Source organism: Typopeltis vanoorti, chromosome 9, assembly GCF_054136105.1.
Source record: "Typopeltis vanoorti isolate ZY-2024b chromosome 9, IOZ_Tvanoo_1.0, whole genome shotgun sequence".
Lineage (NCBI taxonomy): Eukaryota > Metazoa > Arthropoda > Arachnida > Uropygi > Thelyphonidae > Typopeltis > Typopeltis vanoorti.
This window is the reverse complement of record NC_143557.1, coordinates 124375542-124394436: the sequence shown is the minus strand read 5'-3', so window position 1 is coordinate 124394436 and position 18895 is coordinate 124375542. Positions and strand designations below refer to the sequence as shown.

The following is an 18895-nucleotide window of genomic DNA, read 5'->3' as shown; positions in this document are numbered from 1 at the left end:
CACCACTAGTACTGTATTTTCACAGACAATCACAAACATCCATGCCCATGGCAGGATTCGAACTCACAGCTTTTTGGCTGGAGAGGGGATATGGCTCTCAGCCAATTTCTTTGGGGACTTCCAATTTGAACACTGAACCTTGGGCAAAGAGACAACTGCCTCATGCAACTACTTGCGAAAGGTGTTTTTTATTACATATTTTGTCATGCTCTAGGCCTAGGCTGAAACCATTATTCTGAATAGCTCTGTTAATAATAATAATAAAATACAAAAATAAATCTGCTAATGCCTTTTTTTTAAAAAGGCATTAGCAGATTTATTTATCTAGCTTTATTATTATTATTATTCAGGCCTCCATGGAGTCAAAAGACTCATCGTGGGAGGTCCTTCCTAAGAACATAAAGTCTGTCAAGAGTCATCGAGGGGAGGTTCCCCCTAAGAAACACAAAGTCTATCATACCACTCCTTAAACTCATTGACCGTTCTCGCTCTCACCACTGCATCAGGCAATGCATTCCACGGTTCAACCACCCTCCACTATCTAGCTTTATTTAGTCTTCTAAAGCCAGATTTATTTATCTAGCTTTAGAAGACTAAGTGGGCAGTTCAATCTCCACTGGTAGCCAATCAGCGATTGCTGGCCCAAGACTATCATTAATTATAAGCAGCAACCGATGAAGACACTGGCACACATCCGCTGACATCTCTTGGTACTTAACTCTAACAAGATATGTTCTTATCTGAAATATTGTGGGTTCTGCAATAGATATTCTTGAGTTCAGGGATGAAAAGCTGAATTTCAGGGAGGAAAAAATCCAATTGCCCATGCCAGAGATCGACTAACTTGGAAACTGGTTGAAGAATGGCTAAGAAAAAGTTCCTCCAGTCAGTGACTAGACTTGAACTTAATTCTATCTTCCAGCAGCCTAGTGAGGATACAAGCACCACTTCCACTGAGCTACATATATCCATTAATAATAAGTACAACAGCTTAATTATATCTTCCAGCAGCCTAGTGAAGATGCAAGCACCACTGTCACTGAGTTATACAGGCCCTTAATAATAATGATAATAAGCAGCAGTACCAGCTCTTGACCAACAGATTGCAGTTTTGAATCCTGTTGCAGGCATAGATGTTTGTGGGAGACGAATTTCATCATTCAATGTGAAGCCACCGCCCGCTTACTGGAATCTAGAAGTGGCTTTCCGGACTATGTAAAAATGAATTAAAAATTTAAAAAATAGATTACAAATATCCTTAGCCAACCCATGGTACAAAATATACTACAGGTTTGCAAATCATTTTTTGGCCGGTGGAGGCAACATAAAAAAAAATAAAAAAAGAAAAATGAAAAAAAACTATTAAGTTTACATTCATGGATATTAACTTAAAACTTTTTTTTTGTTATTCGACTACTTTACAGACTTCGGATTATCTTCAATGTAGTTGCTCCTCACACGACCAACACTGAGTTAGTGGTTACTAGACCTGCACTCTCAGGACCGGATTAAAGCTGCTGCGGTACCTAAACTATAACTTTTAAGGGGTTCTCCCGATAATGATTAAATTTTAGGTTTACGCTTTTCGGAAGGCCCTAAGTTACAGCTTGTCTTATATGGCAAAAAAATTAAAATATTATCCCGACAGTTAACCTATTATTTCATTTCAAATCTTGTCAAGAAAGTGAAGAATCTTTATAAAGGCTGAATGGAAGGTGAGTTAGATAGGTCCCGTTATTGTGGAAGGGTTATTCATGAAAGAAAAAAAAAAAAGGTAGAAAACACACAACTCAATTAACATTAATTAGTTTGGCCGCAATTCCAAATAACCCAACTATGTAAAATATTCTACTCACCCAAATTTACTTTCTATATAAATTCATGAGAACATAACTTATCGTTTTATATATAATAATCCTTATTAATCCTGGAAGATAAATCTCTTCAAGGCATCTTAACACATTCATTCATTTCATATTAGCATTTGATTTCCCGCGTCGTCTGCTAGCTTCAAAATTGTTTGTATAGACAAATTTCTAACAACTTTTTATGTAAAATACAATAATATAAATATATCAGTTTACTTTGAAATCTTTAACAGGATATGTTACTTTAAGTGATATTTCATTCAGAATACATGAAAAATTTGTATCACTGAAAGTATCTATTTAAAAGGAAATGTGTTCTTTGTAGTTTTACTTTCCCCTATCGGGTTGTTATTATACTACTTTTTTTTCTTCTTTTTTGGTTTAAAGTTGGCTTCATGACATGGCATGAGCATTTGCGGTGTGTGTGTGTTTCTACTGTCAGAAATATGAACTTAGAGTTATAGGCGTTTTCGTTACCTGAGAAAGTCCTCTTCTCTCTTAAACATATGACACTAAAATTCTGGAAGATAATGCCATCGTTTAGTTCCGGTTCAAATGACAGCTGCACTTAGCAAAGAATGATCTGTTGTGAATAATATAGTAGGCGTGCATAGTTTAAGAAATACGTATCGTGATTTTTTTGGGGCGCGGTTTTTTTGTTGATTATTCTTATTAGTGTACTTAATTTATTTATTGAATTTATCATATATTATAAAATGTCAGCAAGGTTTACAGTAATTAAATCAGAAGAAAATAAGTTGTCAGCAGACGATGTCGGAACAGATCGAAATTATGGGTCCACTGCTGATGTTGATGATGCTGCAACTCCAGGAGATGATGTTGACTTCCATGGTAAGAAATAGCTTTCACACATCGTTCGAATTATTTTTATTTTAATAACTGGAATTCAGCAGTTTCCTGTAGCCATAGTCTGCAAGTGACTAGAGAGAACTATTGAATATCCCCCCCACCCCCCAAAAAGCTAAGAATCTGAAATATTTAGGATTTTTAAAGCTACGCATACTGCCTTTAGCAAAAATGAAATTCGCAACAGACAACTAGAGTTGTAAATTGTGAATTCGTCAAATTCATTTCGAGAATGGCATATAAAAATCTGCAATAGGCTGACCTTTTACAATTTTGAAACACATTACATATGCATTATGCAGAATAATTTTACATGCATATGAAATAGACATCCCCTTTCCATTCAAAAAGAGTACAAGAGGCTTACAATCCATTCAATCTTAGCACATTAGATAAGAGACAAATGGTTAGATATAATCTAAATATCCTGTTCTAGAGATTGAAAAGGATTTTTTCCCAGAAACATTCTGTAGAATGATATCTTAAGTATGAAACCTTTCTTTTAGTGTTACACGGTGATCAGCATCCATTTTAAAAATTATGGACTTTACAACAGTGTTATAAATAACTCTTTTAATATTCCAACATTTCGATCTTCGTATTAAGATCATCATCTGGAGCATATATAAATATACAGGATGAGCTAAGTTACATTACATACAGTAAGCTAGAGAAACAATGAATTGATCACAAGTTATTCTACTGGCATGACCTCTAGTGAAAAAAATCATAATTATTATTATTATTTATAAACTACATCAAGCTAAATTCTGTTTCTGATAACATGAATAAACATTCTTTCTTACAGATAGTTTTCTTTCAGTAACAACGATGTCCTTCTTTTAGCATTGCAATTGTTATTTTTGATTTAGGATCCTGGATTTTCTGCAGTCCTGTTTATAATTGCTCTTCGAAAGGAATGGTCTGTGGGTTGAATATATGCCTTCCATATGTTTGGGATTTTTAGACCATCATTATTGTTCAGATTGGGATGGTTGGTAATAATCTCACAGGCTTCCTTAAATTTGTGTTTCACACCATGTTTTGGTGTGATGTAGACAACTAGTGCTTTTCCAGTCAATTCTATGTGAGGTATTCAGGGCATGATCCGAAAGGCCAGCTTCAAAAATACAACCTCAAAGCCACTTTTAAACCTCCTGCAAAATTAAAAAGCTTACTCAACTCATCCAAAGACCCACTCCCTCCGCTGGCCCACCCTGGAGTATACCGTATTTATTGCACTTGTAACATACCATATATAGGAGAAACAGGATGCACAATTCCTATCATACAAAAAGAACATAAATGACACATCAAATATAATAAGTGAAGCTGGCCTTTTGGATCATGCCCTGAACACCTTACATAGAATTTACTGGAAAAGCACTAGTTGTCTACATCAAAACATGGTATGAATGCAAATTTAAGGAAGCCTGTGAGATTATTACCAACCATCCCAATCTGAACAATAATGATGGTCTAAAAATCCCAAACATATGGAAGGCATATATTCGACCCACAGAACCTTGCTCTCTAAGAGCAACTATAAACAGGACTGTAGAAAATCCAGGATCCTAAATCAAAAATAACAATTGTAATGTTAAAAGCAGGACATCATTGTTACTGAAAGAAAACTATTGTAGAAAGAATTCATGTTATCAGAAATAGAATTTTATTCATGTTATCAGAAATAGAATTTAGCTTGATGTAGTTTATAAATAATTAATTTTTTTTTTTTTTTTTTCACTAGAGGTCATGCCAGTAGAATAACTTGTGATCAATTCATTGTTTCTTTAGCTTACAGTACGTAATGTAACTTAGCTTGTCCTGTATATTTGTATATGCTCCAGATGCCAGATGATGATCTTAATATGAAGATCGAAACATTGGGATATTAAGAGTTATTTATTTATAACACGGTTGTAAAGTCCATAATTTCTAAAAAAAAAAAAAAAGAAAAAAAAAGTAAGTATGAAACCCATTTACTATTTTACTATGCTCATATTAATCCAAATATTCTATATGAACAGAAAGTTATTATTTGATCATGGTTTGTCAGTATTGCAGTTAGTATTATTATTACTACAATATTACTATTATCAATGTAACTATTATTACTACTATTACCCCCAGACCTTTTTGGAGTTTGGACTCATCACAGAAGATCTACATTAGCCAGTGCCTTTTTTTTTTTTTTTTTTTTTTTTTTTGTGAATCCCTCATAAAGTTTTATTCGATTAGGACTGCGAATGGGGCTAAGAGTTAGTTAATATGGAAACCCAGCTCTAGAGAACAGGGAACTTCATTTTAGCATATATTTTTTTTAGATGGGAGATGAATTTTGTCGCCTGGTGTGAAACCACTGCTCTGTTTATTGGAGGCCTGAAGTGGCTTGAAAAAGTTCCATGTTTGGTCTTTAGAGAAGGGTTTCGAGATTATGCAAAATTTAAATAAAAAATAAAAAATAAATAAAATTAATAAAAAAAAGGGAACCACATAAGAAAAATCTGCTAACCAAACAGGCCATATGTCTGAATCCCACCATGCTTGTTAATGTATTTAGGTGATAGATGAATTTCTTTGCCTGTTGGCATAAAAGGTGTGTTCAAATCATACCATCAGCATGAATATTTGAATTCCTTCAATGAAAGGTAATAAATCTATCATATACGGTATTAGTGTCATGGGCAAGAAAAAAGTTAGATAAGCCAGAAACCACTGCCCTGATTATTATTATTATCACGGGCAAATCCAGGGATTCCTTAGACTCATCGAGGGAGGCCCCAAATCATGTTCATCACAACTATTTGACATTCATACAGTATCTATCATACCTCGCCTTAAATTCATTCACTGTCACAGCATCCACCACAGACTGGCAGCCCATTCCACTCGTTCACCACTCTAAAAGTAAAGAACCCAGCTCTAACACCCTTACTAACCACACTTTTGTCCAGCTTCCATGCATGTTCCCTAGTCCTCCCACAACCAGCCCTGTTCTCAAAAATATCTTCTGAATTAATTTTATAGAAATCATCATCAAATTCCTGCCATGTACCCTCAAGGGGTGTACAGGATATGATAGTACTACACGAAAAAAATTACATCATTACTAACTTCCTATCTACAATTTTCCTCCAAATCAGTCTGTTAGTTGTCAAGACTCCAACATTATCAGATCTTATATTTCTATCGTCTAAGGCACTTTGTACCGTATCAATCCACCTATATCTTGGTCTTCCTCTGGGTCGTTTTGCTGCCAACCTGGCAGAGAACACTTGTTTTGCTAATCTTTCTTCGCCCATTCTGTTTAAGTGACCATACCACCTGAGATTAGCTCTGCTAACACATTCCTGGATGTTGACAATGTCAAGTTCTTTCCTGATATCCTCGTTTTTAATATGGTATTGCCATTAATACCATCTGCTTACGCCTATAATCTTTCTCAGGACTCTCATATCTGCGGTCTCTAATCTTTGGTCAAGTGTTTTGCTTCTGACCCAGCTCTCAGATCCATAAGTTAAAACTGGTTTGAACACTGTCTTGTATACAGCTAATTTAGTGTTCCGACTAATTTCTCTCTTATTCGATTGACTTCCCACCATACCAGCTTTGCTGATTCTGTTGTCTATTTCTATATTTATTGTACCATCTTAAGTAAAAATCGTGCCTAAGTAGCTGAAATGTTTCACTTGTTCCACAGGTTCTCCATTCACAACACAGTTGACATTTTCAATGATTCTGCCTATTTTCATTGTCTTTGTCTTTTTATTGCTGACCGTCATACCATATCTATTACAACAGCTATTCAATTTAGTCAGAGAATCTTGTAGACTTGTAGCGGATTTATTTAGAAGTATAACATCATCCACATAAAACAAAGTGCTGACATTAACATCTTCAATATTGATATCATGTTTAATACCACTTTCCTTCATAATGTGATCCATATAGATAATGAATAACAGAGAGGATAATGTACATCCTTGTCTCACGCCAGATTTAACATTAAACCATCTTCCTGTACTTCCTTCAATTCTAACTGCTGACTTACAACTCAAATAAAGACTAAGTATTGCTTGATTTAATGCCCCATTGACACCATATAACTATAGCGTATTGAATAGCTTCTCTCTTGGCACCTTGTCATATGCCTTTTCGAAATCGACAAAACTTAAATACAGATCTCTGTTATATTCCCATGCTTTCTCGACTATTTGTCGTAAAGTGAAGATCTGATCCTGACAGCCTCTATTTGGCCTGAATCCAGCTTGTTCTTCACCAAGCTTTTCTTCCACAATTCTTCTCAACCGTTTCTCAAGTATACTTGCATAAATCTTGCCAGGAACACTCAGTAGGGAAATACCTCTGTAATTTTCACATTCAGTTTTATTTCCCTTTTTATATATGGGTACTATGAGAGCTCTACTCCAATCATCGCGAATTCGTCCCTCTGTCCAGGCTTTCTGAAATATGCAGTGCAGCCACTGTAAGACTTTTATACCACCATACTTCAGCATTTCTGGTCGAATATCATCTACTCCTGCTGCCTTTCCACATTTCAAGCCTTTGATAGTTTTTTCTACTTCAAGTATGGATATGTATTCCTGACTGCATGCCTGGTCAGTGTTTTTTATCACTGTGCTGTTATCACTGATTGTTTCATTTAGCAGTTTTTCAAAGTAATTACTCCATACTTCAAGGATATTTTTTCTCCTGTTTTCATGTCACCTTTATCATCTCTAACTCCTTTTACAGCACTCTTTCCTCCATTCTTAAGCTTCTTCAACAACCTCCAGAATATTTTGCCACCTTCTTGATATATATTTTCTATATTCTTGCCAAAGCCTCCCATGACTTTTGTTTAGCTAGTTTTACACAGTGTTTAGCATTCTTGCATTTGTCTCTGTATTCTCTAAGAGCACAAGCTGACTTATTTGACAGGAACTTTTGATATGCTTTCTTCTTTTCCTTCACTGCCTCTTTAACTTTCTGTCCACCAGGGAGTTCTGATTTTTTTATCCTTGCAGACAACCTTACCACATACCTCTCTGGCAGAATCAATCAATGTGTTCTTCAGAGTTTGCCACTTAATCTCCAAGTTTGATTCCTGTTCTCAAACTCTTTCATTTTTTCTTCAATAATCTTTGTGTATTTTAGTCTTCAGTTCACATCTGAGAGCTGCTCAACTTTTATTCGCTTCAAAACTTTCTTACATGTTATTCTTTTCAATATGAAATTCAATTTTATCCTGCTCAAGACTAAATAGTGATTACTTCCAATTCCAAATCCTCTGTACACTCTGGTGTCCTGCACCAGGGAGAAAACATCACTATCAATAATAACATAGTCAATGAGACGTTTCTTATTCCTTCCTTTTTCTCTCCATGTGAATTTGTGCACATTTTTATGTTGGAACATGGTGTTAGTAATAACCCGTCCATGTCCTGAGCAGAAATTCAACAGATATTTGCCATTATTATTAGCTTTTCTCTTTTCTCTAAATTTTCCCAAAATATTTTTGTATGTCTCACAATCATTTCCTACTCTGCTATTTAGATCCCCAACAAGGACCAACTTTTCCTTTTTCATTGTGTCAGTTGTTTTTTCTAAAGCCTCAAAAAATTCCTCCACTTCTACCTTAGTAGAACCTTCTGTGGAACAATAGGCACAAATAAGTCTCATTGTCCAGTTCCCCATTCTCATATTTGCCACATTACTCTAATTGAGACTGACTGCCATTCAAGAAGATTAGCCTCGTATTTTGTGTTGAATACTATGGCTGCTCCTTCTTTTCCTTGATTGTCATTGCCTGAATATAACATTTTGTATTTGTTGCTCAGAAAGATCTCACCAGTTTTTGTCTTTTTTGTTTCAGTCACTCCTATTACATTGATCTGGTACTTATCTAATTCCTCAGCTAGCTCCATTTCTTTGCCATTCAGGCTTCTTATGTTGATAGTACCAATCTTTAACTCTGGTGATGTTGAGTTGGGGTTTGTTTTCAGATTTTATAGAAACCCTTCAGTAATTTGAATGTCTCAATCATATTTCCCCTCCTCCGCCTATCAACCAATTTTTGCAACCCACAAATCCTCAACCTGTTTTCATATCATTCCACAGACTTGCTATCATCTTGGTCACTCGCCTCTGGATCCTCTCAACGTCCTCTCCATCAAGAAGAAACCTAGGTGACCAAATCTGGGCACAGTAGTTGAGATGGGGTCTTATCCAGGCTCGATACAGAGGAACAATAACATGCTTGTCTCTGCTTGTCAACGTATTCTTCATCAACTAAGTGATTTGATGAGCTGATTTGGCCACTTTTGCAATGTGTCCCCTAAAGTTCAACTCCTTATCCACCAACACTCCTCAATTTCCTGGCATATAGTTCCACCAATGTAGTAAACTGCTGCTAATCTTTTCACCTCAAAATGTATAACCTTACATTTTGCCACATTAAATTGACATCTATTCTCCTTAGCCCAGACCTCCATTCTATCCAAATCATCCTGCAAAATTTTGATATCATCTGCATTCACTATTGCCTTTCCCAACTTTGCATCATCTGCAAACAAATGAACTGTTCCTCTCAGATCCTTTCCTATATCATTAATGAACAAATTAAACAGCAGTGGTCCAAGAACAGATCCTTGTGGCACACCACTAGTCTCAGGCCGTCTTGTAGACTCTACTCCTGCATAAAGCACTCTCTGATATCTCTCCGTAAACCACCCTCCTATCCATCTCACCAACCCTATATCCATCCCAATATGCTGCATTTTACTGATTAGAATTCCATGTGGTATCCTGTCAAACGCCTTAGCAAGTAGAATCACTGTAAACCCATTACCCTTATCTAGTTCAGCCGTCACTGTGTTATAATACGTGAGCAAGTTACTGAGGCATGACCTACCCTTCACAAAACCATGCTGTCCCCGATACAGTATCCCATTTTCATCTATCCAATCTTGTATTTTCCTCTTGACTATTTTTTCCAAGACCTTGATTATGCTGATTGGCCGGTAATTTTCAACAGCAGCCTTGGAACCACCTTTATGCAGCGGAATTATTTTCCCCCTCTTTCCACCCCCTTTCTGACTGACCCAGACACGAGGCTCAAATTAAACAAAATTGTCAAGGGCACTGACAATTATTATGCCGCTTCTCATACGACACAAGCTTGTATACCATCCATTCCCACAGATGTATTGACATTGAGGTTCTGTAATAGACTATTTACCTCTACTTCATTCATCACAATTCCAGTACAAGCTGTTTGTTCTTCCATTCCTGCAATGTCACCACCTGGATGATATACTCTTGCAAAGTGTTCGCTCAGTAATTCCACTATATTGACTGATTTGGTTACCTCCTTACCCTCAGCATTTTTTAAAATCATTCTGCCATGAACATTTTTCCTTTTACTTGCAAAATATTGAAAAACTGTTTGAAATTCTCTTTAGCCTGCATGGCTAATTTTGTTTCATAATCCACTTTTGCTTTTTTTTTACCACCCTTGTTACCTTCCTAGTCTGAGCTTTATACTGTTCCTGCATCTGCTGGTCATTTTTCTCCTTAAATTCCCTCCACAATTGTTTATTTTTTTGCAGCTTAAGCTTAATAGTGTTATTCATCCATTTAACCCCTACTTGATTTATTATTCGGACTCTTGGTATACAGTTAATCATTGCCTCCTGCAAACACTTCTTAACCACCTCCCATGCTATCAACATCCAGCCCTTGCAGTTTTACATGCCATGGCACTGAGCCAAGCACACTCCTAAGCTTGTCATACTTACCAGCCCAGTAATTCCACGTGTACCCTGTCTTCATTGTAAATTCCACTCCTTTAGCCACCTCCTGTCTTAATTGTAAATTGTACCCTGTCTTAATTGTAAATTCCACTCCTTTAGCCACCTCCCTCCCAAGTCATGACCTTATGATGACTCTCACCAATTAGTGGCAACCAATTTTATAGATGCAAGTAGTGAAATCGCATGGTTGAGCAGAGCGATACACAGAGCAAAGCAGCAACTGGAGCGTATGGAAAAATGTGTACTGAACGTACCGACTAATAAATGGCGAAAGTCTGATACGAAAAATAAGAGAATGTCCATAAACATAAATAAAATGAAGGTGCGAATGCTGTACAGAGATTCATTATTAAGAGGTGTGATAGTTGAGAGTTTGATGAAATCGCACCAACCGGGTGCGAACATAAAGGACGTCAGCAAATCTATGTGAGTGCAATTATTGGAAAATAGTTCCATGTTTGATCTATAGAGGAGATTTTCTGGCTTATATTTTTTTTTTCTTCCCTATGATACTCATGTATGATAGATTTACTACCTTTCGTGAGACTGAAAATATCCATGCCCATGGTGTGATTTTAATAAAATATATGATGGTATTATTTGCAAATTTAACATTAAAATTTTGGCATGTAAAGAGTATGACAATTGATCACATACACACAGGATGGGTTCTGGTACTAGTTCCATGGTTACTAGTCTGCCTGTTTTATAGGAGGAAAAAAATTTTTTTTTTTCTGGTAGAAAAGCATATGCTTTCAATATACCATTGTGATTTATAAAACTTCTTGTTGGTCGAGTGGTTAGCGTATCCACTCTCCAGCCAAAAGGCTGCAGGTTCAAATCCTGCCATGGCATTGATGTGTGTGATTGTCTATGAAAATACTAGTGATGGTGGGCAGTAGATGGCATTGGTATAGATGAGTGTTTCTCAACGTGGGGCAATTTGAATATTTTGGGGGCATCAAAATCTTTGAGACGTTGAGGTGGGGTTGTGATCCAAAAAAAAAGGTTGAGAAACACTGGTAGTGTAGGTGATGGTTGTAGAATTGAGTGGTAGAGGCAGAGAGTTTGTACAGTAGCTGCCCTCCATTGATGAGTCATTGGACTCCCTGGAGATGTCATGTAAGATTAATAATAATAATGCCACACTTAATGTCATAATTGGTAGTTTGTAGAAAAACTCTCATTTAGGTTTACCACAAGTCTGTCTTTGTACATCTACTCTCATATTGCACTACCATTCTATATATCTGCTGTTATTTGGATTTCTATATAAACTTATCTAAGAATGTCATTCTCTTATTGAAGCAAAGAACTGTGGATCAAACTATTTCTGAACTGCACAGTTTCTTGATATTAATTGATTCATCCATAAACTCTGCTGTAATTAGTCCATGCAGTGGGCATCCATATAAACTATTTTGGTGGACTTATTTTGGATATCTACAAGAATGTTAGAGATCTGCTCGTTTTTCCTGTAGCTCAGGAATCAGCAGTAAACAGATGATAATTACCAACTAATGTATTATATCTTTTCATCCTGTATGTAGGTGATCAATTGTCATACTCTTCCATGCCAAAATTTTAATGTTAAATTTCCAAATAATACCATCATATCTTTTATCAGATAAAATCAACTTTTTTGAAACCAAAATACCATCTTTAACCTTTTATCTCCCCAAATAGTGAATGTACTTATCATTATTGCATCGGCATCTCCAAGGAGTCTACAGCCTCGTTTAGGGGGGAGAATTCTTAAACAAGAAGAAAGGCTTATGTATTGACAGTTCATGTAAACTTATTTACCTGTATTAATTCAGAACACAGAATAATAACAAAATTAATATTTATTTAACTTATTTGAGTTATTTCTCTGGAATTATATCCAGTGTCTCCCGAGCCCAAAAACAGTCTGTCACAGTACACAAACAGCAACAATTTGGTTTAACAGTGAGACTAGCTTTAAATAAAATTGTAACAGACAACAGAAAGCATTAAGTCCTATTTGTCCTCATCTGTTGTTGGATATGGCAGTATAAATTGGAATGGAGAGATAGCATTTGGGAATAAGGAAATTTCTTGAGAGATAACTATCTCAGGCAATATGCAAAGGAGGGTATATGATGATTGAGAGTTTTAGGTCTGAACATTTCATCAGACGATGTAATTGTAAGGGATTTTGCACTTTCCTCCAGTTGGTGAGAGTAATCATGAAGTGATCACATGGGTGTAAACTAGCCATACAGACTTCTGTAAGGAAAGGATATATGTAGAAGTACAAGACTGGTGATTATGACAAGCTTGGGCGGCAGCTTGGAACTATAACATAGAATAAGGAGTTGAGCGGTAAGGAAATAAATGTTGCTTTAGAACTGACAAAGAATTACATAACAGCATTAATGTATAAAGAAGAAAAATGTGATATTTTATGTCTACAGGAGGCACACAAAGGACCTCAACAGCCAGACCTAAAATTGCTGGAATAAAGCTCATAAAAGAAATACCACATGAAAAATATGGAATTGCTATTTTCACTCAGCAGGAGCTCCAGATTATAGGATGTCTAACCAAAATAACATAGAAATCCTTGGAATAGATCTGGGTAACATCAGTGTTTTCTCAGGATGTAAACCACCTTGCATAACCTTTGCTTTTGAAATGTCCCAGTGTTTAACACAAAGGAAATCTGCTATTATTATAGGCGACTTTAATAGTCATAGCACACAGTGTGGTTATAGTGAAACAAATCAAAGTGAAAGTAATCAAATGAGTCTTATACACAATCCTAAACAGCCATCATCATTTAACAGTGAAAGATGGAAAAGCAGTTATAACCCAGACCATGGATTTGTTTCTAATAGAATAGCTAATCTGTGCACTAAACAGGTACTTGCACCAATCCCAAGTTCACAACATTAGACCAATAATTCTGCAAGTTTTCCTACCATTCTAACTTAAGGGGATCCTACTTAGAAGATGCTTTAATTTTAAAAAAGCTAACTGGGAACAGTTCTCAAGAGAATTAGACATAAACTTGTCCAACATTTCACCCAGACCAAAAAATTATGGAAAGTTCTTCAAAGCTATTAGACAGTCTGCTACCAGGCACATCCCAAGAGGTTGTAGAACATATTATATTCCAGGTTTTACAGAATAGAACATGGAAATATATGAAAGATATTGTGAGCAATATGGTAAAGATCCATTTTCATCAGAAAGAATTGACAAAATTAATTAATATTTATTAATTTTGTCAAAATTATCTGGTGACCTCTCAACAGCAGCAGCAACCAAAGTTAATATAATTGCAAACCAAATTGCAACTCGGCTATCTCTGAATGGTAAACCAAGTATACCAAAGGAAAAATACCTAAAGATTACATTAAAAAAGTTAGGAATTCAGAAAATAATCTCTTTGAAGTACCATTTACTAAAGAGGACCTAGAAAATGCCCTAAAAGTCTTAAAACCACGAAAAGTTGCTGGTATAGATTACATCAGAAACAATGGTTAGTCTAGTCTTGCAGGCCATGTATTAGATACCGCTCACAGGATCTTTCAGAAGAAAACCACCATGTTCCATCAGAATAAGTTTAAAAAAGAAACCATATCAAAATGGACTAATAAAAAAGGCAAATATATAAATGCTTGGGAAGTGCCTATGTCTTTTAAGTAGTCCACACTAAGACAGTTCGTGAATGCAGAGGAATGTATTCCTGCAAGCTCTCTGGTCAACTTACAAAACTTTCATCATTTCTACACTCGGCTTTGAAATAATGCGGGCTCTAATTATCCACCTTACGTAATTTTCTATCACCAAATTGAAGCCTTTAGGCTCGTTAGTTTAGTAATTAAAAATGAAAGTGTTTTTGGTATCACAGGAGCACTCAGAAATCACTGGATTTAAACAAATACAGATGCAAAAAAACTTCAGACTTACAAAACTTTCATCATCAGAGGTCATCACAATTTATCCTAGACCTTCTGCAAACATCTACAGAGGGATGCATCACATAGATAGGACTTTAGAGGCATAGCCATGGTTCATTTTGTGTGTGTGTGTGTTACAAGTGTTAATTCTGCTCCTTGAAGATGTCTCAGTGACTGAGACAAAATATTGGAAGCATTAATTCATCATAAAAATTACAGAAACTCTAAATGATATGCTAAAGTTACATTGATTTGGTCAACCATTGAAACTATTGGTCTGACCTCTGGTATAAACAAAAAAAAAAAAAAAAAGAAAGAAAAAGAATAAACCTTACTTCAACAATGCAAGAGTCCTGTTGTTATTATTATCTATTTGGCTGTAAAACTAAATTAAGCTAGAGAGCAGCATGTTTGTTCATACAAATATACATATAAATTAAAACAAACAGTATGGATGGTGGCCAATAAAAGCTGAAATAATTGCTTAGAGTCCTAAAGTCAGGATTTGCTGGAAAACTTGAACTAAATGGGCTGAATGTGTGCCATTCAAATTCTTGGGATTTTTATGCCACCATTATTGTTAAGATTAGAATGGTTAATCAAAATTTCATAGGCTTCTCGAGTGATTTATTTTAAACTGAAGTTCTACTCTAACATGATAGTTGTTTCCGTAATTTTATAATGAATTCTAATCACTATGTAAACAGAAGTATTAAAAATAGTTAATCATTTCTTAGCGCTATAAGTACTCCATTAAATCTCCAACATGATTTCTTAAACTTCCTTACTTATATATGGCACTGCTGTGTTTAAGATCTGATGACCTTTCATGTGAGATCATTATTTTAAAATAAAACATTTTACGATATTCAGTTTTATCCTGCTCGAAAATAGATGGGGATAATGAAGATAACACTATCGCCGATAGCATAGTTAATAACTTTTCTTATATGGAAAGAATTCCATGGGAATTTGTGTACACTTGCCATTATTATTAGCTTTGCTGTTTTTCAGAATTTTCACAAAACATTTCTAATATTTTAGATAGGCATTTTACTTGACTATGCAGATTTCCAACTAGGACTACCTTTTCATTTGCATCATCTGCCTTCTCTAATGATGCAAAAACTTGTTGTTAACTAATTAGATCACTGAGCACACAGGTATTGAGCATGTGTATACAGGCACTTGTAGAAAAGCAAGCACACTTATTGTAAAAGTGGGGGAGTTCCTACATTCCTAACTGCACCTTCTTTGCGTGTTGTTCTGATAGACATTTGCTGAAGGTTTCAAAATGACAATCTCCCAGATCTTTGGCAATGTAATGCAGCCAAATTTGTTTAAGTTTGAGGAATGTTGTAGTGCTGTGGTGTATTCCAGAAATAGTTTCTCTGATTCAAACTTGTTTGTTTGTAGCAGGGAGGTTCCCCCATTGGATCAGGTGATCCATGGCATATTCTGCAACCCAAAATTAACTGTAGTGTAAATAGGTGTATTATTTATGTTTTTATAGACAGATATTGGCAGTTCTTATTTGTCCAAAATATTTAAGCTTGCAGGAGCAAGGGTTACTGTAGACAAGGATGGTCCAGGTGGTGGAGAGTATCTTTAATAGCAGATGAGGGTAGCTAATTTTTGGTAAAGCCCCGAAGGATGTCTCTATGTTATACATTTTAAGAATGCATGCAATTTTTTTATTTTTTCTTAGGTGCCCTGGATATAGGAAATGGCAATGGATTTTTTGCATTCTGGATTTGGAGGGGTAGGCAACAAAGGCATTGGCTAAAAATGTGTCCCAAATGTGATTGATTTCACTGGAGAGGCTAATGTGATCCAAGCAGATAGTTCCAGCTCTGCTTACTAAAGTTTTGATAACACCAGATTTCTTGGAGGGCTGGTGGCTTGGTAGATGGTTAATGTCCCTACAGTGTAATTATGTTTTCTACAGACTGTGGAGGATGAGGATCCGTTTGGTAGCCAGTTAACTATTGTTGAGCAAGGGCTGACAATTATTATTTTCATTTTCGGTGGTGAAACAGATAGTCCAGTGTTGGATAATGTGTGCTAAAAACATTTCTAAATGTATCCTTGCCTTGTGGCCAAATGGGGAACACACTATCAACATCAAGTGGCCATATTATGGGTTTGAGAGGGGTAGAGTTTAGGGCTGTGTTTTCAGAATTTCTACTTTAAAGATTAGCAACATGGTGGGGAGCCCATATTGCCTTCAAACTGCTTGTAAGTTTTTCCTCATTAAGTGAAATAGCCAGGGTGCATAGTGAAGATGAATAAGGCTGATATGTCTGAAGGATAGAGCATTCATTATCACTCCCTATTCACTAATGTATAAAGAGACTATATCAGAACTGACCATGTCAGTATCTCTGAGGATGATGTCTCTCCTAGTTTTTTGACAAAAAGATATCAGAAAAATTAGTAAATAACATAAGCAGTATAAAATTTCTGGTCCTGATGGCATAAGCTATTCTGCATAGCCTCTGCAGTCTTTTATACATGGCTGGTATTTATCCCAATGCTTGGAAGCAATCTCATATCCAGTCTATTCCAGTTAAGCAAAATGGGAATCTACCATCAAAACTACCAGCAATCTTCTTCAAAAATTTGTGATGCTGTCTACAGGAGAGCAGTTTGGCTCATAGGTGATCCCTCTCTTACAGATTCATATCAATTTTCAATTTCTATCTCAGACAGTGTTTTGGATCTGTCTATTCTACAAGTACTTCCACGGTCACTGCTCCAGTGAATTAGCAACCATCATTCTTCCACTTTCTGCTACACCTGTTAATACAAAAGCAACAGCTGCTGAGCATCATTTTGCTGTGCAGTTACAAATAATACACTTAATCTGCTTCTCCTCTTTCTCTTCTGTCTATCTCTGTCTTCTGGAACAGCCTCACTTATGAAGAAGTATTCCCAAACAACAATGTACAACTTCAAAAAAAAAAAAAAAAGATGTAAACTTCTGGGTCCTCACCCACACAGCACTGATGTGCTTATAGGTCCTTTCACCTCTGTTGCACTAATCAATCAACGTCCAGGTATCCATACCAGTTGAGGGGCGAGTTGTTGGTAGGCCTATGTCCGAAGAGCTGCAAAAGATAAGTAATTTAGTTTAAAAAAAAAAAAAAGCATTATTAATTAACAACTGTGCTCAAATTATAGTATATTGCGGAGTTAATCTGTTTAGCAGAAAAAGTTTGTTTTAAATTAGTGTTAATTAGTATTTTGATAAGATACATACATAGCGTAGCACATGGCGCCAATAAGAAAAAAAACAATGGTGTCCAAATCACCTTCTTTGTTGAATAAATTTAACCCAAGGGATTTTATTCAATGTAACATCTGCAGGATGTATGCTTTCCTGAGAGTGGTGGGAGTTTGGTTTGAAAATGATAGTGGTGGGAAAGTGTCAGGAATGTGAGGATTTGAAGTGTGTCTCAGGTCGTGATTTAATGGATGAAAGCCATAATGTGATAGAACGTAGTGATATGATAGGAATTTGCGAGGTAGTGCCAGATAGTATTGAGAACAGTGTTGAGATTGAGAGTAAAAGTACAGCACGTGAGAATAGTTTAAGTGACAATAAAAATGAGGAGTTAGTTGCAATGAGCGAGATTGCATGGTTGCACGGAGTGATACATAGGGCAAAGCGGCAGCTGGAACGATTACAAAATTGCTTACCGAGTGCTTCAGGTAACGGAAGGAAGAGAGTGCGTGATAAGAAAAACGAGAGCATGATCGGTAGCGAAAGGAAAATGAAGGAACGAGTGTTGTACAGAGATTCACTTGTAAGAGGTTTTAACCTGGGAGGTGGCCAAATATGTGTAATTTTCCCTCCATAGTGCAATTGGAAGAATGACAGTACATTGTGCCCTTTGATTGGAATAGGACTAAGTTCGATTCTCGTCGCTACGGGAGGAATCTTTATGTGGACTTTTTCAATCGAAGGTGAGTTAGCCAATCTCATACAGAGGCAGCAGGGTTTTTTCTCCCAGAAACTCTGGTTTTTCATCCTGCATACAGACAAATTGGCCCTTTAGAACACACACAATTTACAGACAAAAAAATACTAGTTGTGGTGGTGGAGATGGGCTGTAGATGGCGTTGATGGAGATGATTGGTAGTAGAGGTTTGGTGTAGTACTAGGTTGAGACAGTTGTATAATAGTAGGTGTCCTTCCACGATGAGTCCTCGGACTCCTTGGAGGTGTCACGAATAATAATAATAATATATCATTCAGATGGTGATATTGCAGGAATGAAAGATCCAACAGGTTATACAGGAATTGAGGTGAATGAAATGGAGGTGAATAGTATATTACAAAACCTGAATGTGAATACAGCTGTGGGTTTGGTTAGTATACCAGCTTGGGTCTTACGTGAAGCGGCAAAAG

General features: G+C 36.1%; 1 protein-coding gene across 1 annotated transcript in view; it reads left to right on the top strand.

The window, feature by feature from the left end:
- The first annotated feature begins 2469 nt into the window (after positions 1–2469).
- LOC150103500 (solute carrier family 12 member 4-like) overlaps positions 2470–18895 on the top strand; it is a 336194-nt gene continuing 319768 nt past the window's right edge. Inside the window, exon 1 of the mRNA XM_090397527.1 lies at positions 2470–2720. Coding sequence (XP_090253653.1) covers positions 2585–2720 — 136 coding nt within the window. The 5' untranslated portion in view covers positions 2470–2584. The remainder of the gene's footprint in view (positions 2721–18895) is intronic.